We start from the raw sequence: 6,189 nt of genomic DNA, 5'->3' as shown, positions 1-6,189 counted from the left end.
GGGGCAGGAGGGGGAGGAAGAGGAGAAGGCGCCGTCAGAGCAGGAGGAGGAAGAGGAGGTGAGCGCGGGGCCTGTGGCGCCCTCGGGCTGGGGATAGGCCAGCCCTGGCGTTGTGCTCTCTGCTTCTCCCCCAGGTGCCGGATCCGTGTCCCCTGACGGAGGAGGGGCTGAAGGAGGGCCTCTCGCTCCTCTGTAAGACCAGCAACGGGCTGGCCCACGCCTACGCGAAATTCGAAGCCAAAAGCAAGTGAGTGTGCAGCCCCAGGAGGAGGCCTCGCCCCCATGAAGCGGTTCTGCCATAAGACCACTGCTGATCAGCTGGAGCATTTTCCAAGCCGTGCTCTCCAGCTGTCCGGCTTCCAGTCTGTGCCTCAGCATCACCTGTCCATCCTCAGCTCTGAGCTGTGCAACTGCACCCACCACAGCCCGACACGCTGGTGGGAACATCACTGTCCCTCTAGCCTGGGAGGACCCTGGCCATCCCTCTGGGCTGTGATCTCCTAGGTGGACCTGAACAAGGTGGCCTGTTGAAAAATACCCATGAAGCATCTCTCCTCTTAACTGCTACCCTTTAAGGTCTGCACCTCTGGGGACAGTTTGGAGCCTCAGCCTCATCAGTACTGCTGCATAACCTTAGACCTAACAGGCCTCAGCAAGGCCGTCTCTTTCAGCAGCCTCGCAGGGATCTCAGACTGCTTTTTCCCCACTAGGAAGGTCCTTCCACACACTCCTTGGTGGTGCCACTGCTGTCTTAACAGACACCCACTTCCCCCAACTCACCCTCTTCTGAAAGATACAATTCAATGTGAATAAACACTCCCTGTGCTAGGAAAGCAAGTCCAATATTACCACTCCACCATGTTAACAGACTATTTGGCCTGTCCCTCTCACCTGCCATTTTCTTCCTTCCCTCCAGCAAGCCTTCCTAGGACTTCCCACAGGGAAGTGGGAGAGGAAGATGCCCTCCCACCAGCAGTGCTGAGGAGCAAACTGAAAGCTGGTAGCAGGGGGCAATAATAGGTGAGAACTTTAATCCCCATCCTCCCTGCCCCAGGGACTTGACAGACATCAGCCTGCTGGAGTGCTTCATTCACCTGCGGTACGTGGATTTGTCCGAGAACAAGCTGAAAGATTTGTCTCCACTGAGCAACCTCACCCACCTGCTCTGGCTGAAGGTGGATGGGAATCTGCTTACCAGTGCCTGCATGCAGGAGCTGCCCTACCTGCAGATCATCAGCTTTTCTCAGAACCGCATCAAGGATCTGGAGGGCATTACCCACCCCCGCTTAGTCAACCTCAGCCTGCAAGGTGAGACACCCCACCTCTCTTCCTTCTTGTGCCTCTAGGACACTCTCTTTGGGTGGGATTAACTCTCTCATCATTTCTTCCTCATCTCATAACTCAGGAAATAAAATTAAGACAGTGCTGGGCCTCAGCCATGGGCAGTTGTTGAGCCTGCAAATCCTGGAGCTGCGAGGAAACAGGATAGAGAACACAGCAGGGCTCAGCCTTCCCAAACTCGAGAATCTCTATCTGGTAAGGGACCAGCCAGCCTGGGGAGTGGGAAATAGCTGCTGTACACCCTGTACAACCTTCAGTCTGAGGTGGAAGAGTGGTGCTGCCTCCTTCAAAGCAGCAAAATGTTCATGCTAGCCTCTTCAGTTCAGTCTTCCCAGCCCAAGAGAGGAACAGATTTCAGAGCACTAAAGAGACAAAGTTGATTCTTTTGGGTAGTTCCTTCTAGCTGTCTGCCCAGAGAGTGTTGAGGCAGTAGCCACTGGCCAGTAGTTGGTCTGCAGAGAGTGGTATTCTTTTCTGGCAGTGCTAGGCAAGCCTGTATTCCATATGTCCTGGAAGCCCCAGAGGTCAGTGGGGAAGACAACATGTTTGCTCTGGGTGATGGGGAGGTGACACCTCTGTTTCCTTTCTAATGAGGAGAATCAAATGCTGGTTTAAAACCAGCACAATTATATGATTCACACCTTCAGCTGCCAAAAAAACCAACCAACAACAACAAAACACCCTGATTGAACATGACAGTGAAACTAAGACGGGAGAAGCAATTTCCTAATACCATAAACAATTGTTTCAGTGAGCATTTACTCCTAGAGATGCAAGTGAAGAAAGTACATATGGCTTAGTCCCATGCATCACACCTCTTTAAAAGCAATTAAAGATGATGAAGGCTTAGAAAAGCGCTATGGTTTCTTTTCATCAAGACAACCTGACAGAAAACATTGAGGAGAGTGTTTGCTGAGATTGCCTGCAAATTCCTGGTAGAAAACTGAGATTTTAGGACTAGAGATGCTGGAAGAAGGGAAGTACAGAAGTCATAGAATCATAGAATGGTTTGGGCAGAAAGGGATCTGAAGATCATCTAGCTCTGCATGGGCAGGGACACCTCCCACTAGACCAGCTTGCTCAGAGCTTCAACTTGGCCTTGCACACTTCCAGGGAGGGGACAAAAGTCACTGGATACACTACACAATTTCAAAGGAAGGCCAGTCACTTTAGTGAATGATTGAAGGGAAGCAAATACAGCACCTATAAATGTATTAATTTATTTAAAATATTTAAATAAGCTTCCTGGCATGACTGAGGAATTTCTGAGTTACACATGTTAAATGGACAAATTGCAAGACATTATTATTAAAATTAGAACAACTGGCTCATTTATCAGGAAGGTTTGGGGCTTGGATTTGTCTCCTATGTCTGCTTACCCACTAAATAGTTTTGGAGAAGGGAGGGGGTGTCTCTCCCAGTCTGCCTTCCTTTCTGAATAAAAATATTGGTATTACTTGAGGAAGCTGTTAAATCTGTTCACACAATCTACGCTACATCTCTGCCTTTCCTCTTCTTCCCCTTGTGTTACCCTCTTTATTTATTATTATCCCAGCAGGTCCAGACTTTTCCTTGTCCATTTTTTATTAGACTCCTTCTTTCCCACAAAATGTCCATTTCCTGAGTGTCCCTGTTCTTATGTCCCACCAGTTCAGCTTGTGGCCCTTTCACTAGTCTCAGGCCACATCACTTCCTGAGTACCAACAAGGAGCAGAGGGCACAACAGCACCTCTCTTCCTGTTTCCCGTGCAGGTATCTGTGTCCTTAGGGACTGCAGCCCTGATTCACAACCTCACGGAAAGCCCTGTGCAATTCCAGGCTGGAGAACGTGGCAGGAGCTTGTAATTACCTGAAATGTTCCAAACTTGGGCTGCACAAGGCAGTGAGCAGCCCACCCCAGCACTGGGGTTAGCACTGCAGTGAGCCCAGCCTTGGGTAGGAGGCCTCTAGTGGTCTTTTCCAGCTGGAATCCTGCTGTGAAATTATTGCTGAAATTCAGAGCTTCATACTTCCCTGCCTCATAACTCACACAGCAGTGAAGTGAACGAAATGCAGTTATGGGGAGCTTGGGACTGAGAAGACACATTCTTCCTGCTATACAATTGTCAGGTTTTTTGCAAAAAAGGTGCACCTATGGATGGATAACAGCTATTGGTAGTGGATTCTCCCACAAGAAAAGCAGCTGACACTGGAAGGTTCCTGTGCTACATGAACTGTGTGACTGAGAGGGGCTGGTTATTCATCCTTTAAATACTCATTTCAGGCTCAAGCCTTTGTTTTTCCCTCCACACTGTTGCTCTCTGAGGCTTTAGGGACTCAGGTTTGGCACTGCCATGGAAGGGGGTGCTGTAAAAAAGGCAGTGGAGTATTTTTCGGGGGTGGTTTTGGCTCAGTCACCAAGTGATGGCACAGGAAACACTTTTCCAGCAAACTCTTGTTCCTTGAATCTGGGTACTTGGAACCCATTTGGGCAAGACCAGAGCAACCTGATGTAGCTTCAGAGAAGGCTGAGCCGCGAGTGGTAGGGAGTCTGAAGGGTAGAAAGAGCTTTAAAGGCTGGAAATAACTGTTCTTCCCTCTCCTGCATGTACCTTTTTTCCTTTGCTCTTCCTGTCTCCCTGGGGCTCAGGCCCAGAATGTCATTCGCAGCCTGGAAGGCCTGGAGGGGCTAGAACAGCTGACAACCCTGCACTTGCGTGACAACCAGCTTGAGACCCTGGATGGATTCTGTAGTGGCATGAAGTGTCTGCGGTACCTTAACCTACGGTGGGTCTTCCCTGCTCTGTGTCAGGACCAGAGACTCCTTCATTAGGCTGTACTCCCATTTAGGTCCTTAGGGTTTTCTGATTCCTCTGGAAGTTAAAGACCTGGTGAGAATGGGCTGATCCTTACCGTCCTTAACAGCTGTTTAGTGCTCAGCTGTCTGGGAATAAAACAGCCCAGGGCCTTTCCTGAGCTGCTCAGAAAAGATCTGCCTCTCCACTTACTCTCACACCCCACCTCATACTTTTTATTCCTTGCCACAACTCCTTTGGATCCCTTTCTGCATGTTCTGTGTCTCATGGACATGACAGCAAGTGCCCTTTAATTCCCGGCATTTGCCACACACAGTGTTTGGTGGTGACAGCACACCATTCAAAGGGCTGTTTGAGCACAGAGAAATCCAGAGATGTCCTTTTTTGTCCCTCATTCTGGGCAGCTGCAGACAGACCTGGATCCTAGGTCACAGATCTGTGGTCTAAGGTCTACAGTCTCTCACTCTGGGAAGTTTCCTTGGTCTGCCGTGTCAGCTTATTGTTCCAAAGGGACCTCACTACTTGTATGTGTCTCTTTTCCTTGCTCTCTGTGCTTCCTCTTCTTCAGGAACAATAAGATCAGTAGCCTTCAGGAGGTAAAAAAACTGCAGGTCCTCCCAGTGCTGCAGGCACTGGTGCTGTTGGACAATCCATGCTCTGAAGAAACCAACTACCGACTGGAGGTCCTGGTCCAGCTGCCAAACCTGCAGCGCCTCGACAAGGAATTGTTTGAGCCAGATGAGCAGGAAGAGGCACAGAGAGTCCGCCAAGAAAGACAAGAAAAGGAAGAAGAAAAGGAAGTAGAAAAGGAAGAAGAAAAGGAAGAAGAAGAGGAAGAAGAGAAGGAAGAAGAAAAGGTGAGAAGAGCATGGCAGAGGGAGAAGGAGAGAATCAAACACACTGATCAAGCCTCTCCTCATCTAGGTTACATGAAGACTGAGGGACTTCAGTCCCAAGGGCAGAGGAGACTGAGACTGAGTCTGGGCTTCACAGCCTGATTGTGTGATGGCAAACATGGCAACTGGGTTGCCATTCCTGGCCTCCACTAGCAGAACTGGATGGTGAAAGGGGAAAAGAACGTGGGCATGGAATCATTTAACTTCCAGCTCTTTCCTTTTGCAGGAAACTGAAGAACCTCCCCAGGATGATGTGACCGAGTGACTCCTGTTTTTAACACCTGTTCCAGAGCCAGCCAAGATTTGGGAATTTCTTCCCCTGCATGTGCAGCTGGGATAGTGAGAACTGCAGATAGCAGAGCTACTTTCACCTCATTTTACCCCTGGAGAGGAGGGCTACCCATCCTAGTCCTGGAAGGTGCCCTGAGGTAATGCAGTGTTTTTGCAGTCGCTGCACTCGTGTGCTCTATTCTCAATAGGCCCGAGAGGGAAAAGGTAAAAAAGGAAGGTTACAGGTTCTGTGGTTCACTTTATGGCTCCCAAAAATTCGACAAGATTTTCTGATTTGAATAAAAATAATTAATGAGCCTGGAATGACTGAGATTGTTTATCCTGCACACCCACTCCTATTCCCGGGCGCTCTCACCCTCATCTGTCTGTGCCTATCCCTTGTCTGTCTCTCTCTCTCTCTTTCTCTCTCCATCCTCTACGTGCTGTTTGTAAAGCTTTGCTAAATCCTGACTCATCGCAGCTCCGGGTCACATGCTGCTGTCCCGGCCCTATCAGGGGCGTCTCCATCCTGCTGCTGCCGCCGCCGTTGGCTTAGAGGACACATCATCTCCCCTTGAGGTCCTGCATCCCTCCTGAGCTTCATCCTCTCTCCTTTCTACCAGCACTTTCTCAATCTCTCCTTCACCCCTGGTGAGGTAAGAGGAAGGTAAGTGTCTCCCCACGGCCATCACCCCCCACACTTCATGCGTGTTTCTGCTCCCCACCATGTGCCCTCCAAGCCCCACTCGCACTTTGGGGTCCCTGCGGAGAAGGACCACGCTGAGCGGCATTGACAACTGAACTCCCCTCACTTCCTCCCCCTGCTCCTCCCACCTCTTTCTCCTCTCCCCCCCCCCCCCCCCCCCTTTCCTTCCGTTTTTTTATTT

General features: G+C 50.0%; 2 protein-coding genes across 2 annotated transcripts in view; both read left to right on the top strand.

Moving 5' to 3' along the window:
* The window catches only part of LRRC23 (leucine rich repeat containing 23), a 5,567-nt gene extending 270 nt beyond the window's left edge, over positions 1–5,297 (top strand). The window contains exons 2-8 of the mRNA XM_009998924.1: positions 8–64; positions 135–247; positions 1,055–1,308; positions 1,406–1,536; positions 3,971–4,107; positions 4,705–4,957; positions 5,259–5,297. Coding sequence (XP_009997226.1) covers positions 8–64; positions 135–247; positions 1,055–1,308; positions 1,406–1,536; positions 3,971–4,107; positions 4,705–4,957; positions 5,259–5,297 — 984 coding nt within the window. The remainder of the gene's footprint in view (positions 1–7; positions 65–134; positions 248–1,054; positions 1,309–1,405; positions 1,537–3,970; positions 4,108–4,704; positions 4,958–5,258) is intronic.
* Positions 5,298–5,792: 495 nt separating this feature from the next.
* ENO2 (enolase 2 (gamma, neuronal)) overlaps positions 5,793–6,189 on the top strand; it is a 9,945-nt gene continuing 9,548 nt past the window's right edge. Inside the window, exon 1 of the mRNA XM_009998482.1 lies at positions 5,793–5,969. The gene's annotated coding sequence lies outside the window, so the exon portion shown is untranslated. The remainder of the gene's footprint in view (positions 5,970–6,189) is intronic.

This window comes from Chaetura pelagica, unplaced genomic scaffold (assembly GCF_000747805.2).
Source record: "Chaetura pelagica isolate M959 unplaced genomic scaffold, ChaPel_1.0 scaffold120, whole genome shotgun sequence".
Lineage (NCBI taxonomy): Eukaryota > Metazoa > Chordata > Aves > Apodiformes > Apodidae > Chaetura > Chaetura pelagica.
This window is presented reverse-complemented; position numbering and strand designations above follow the sequence as displayed.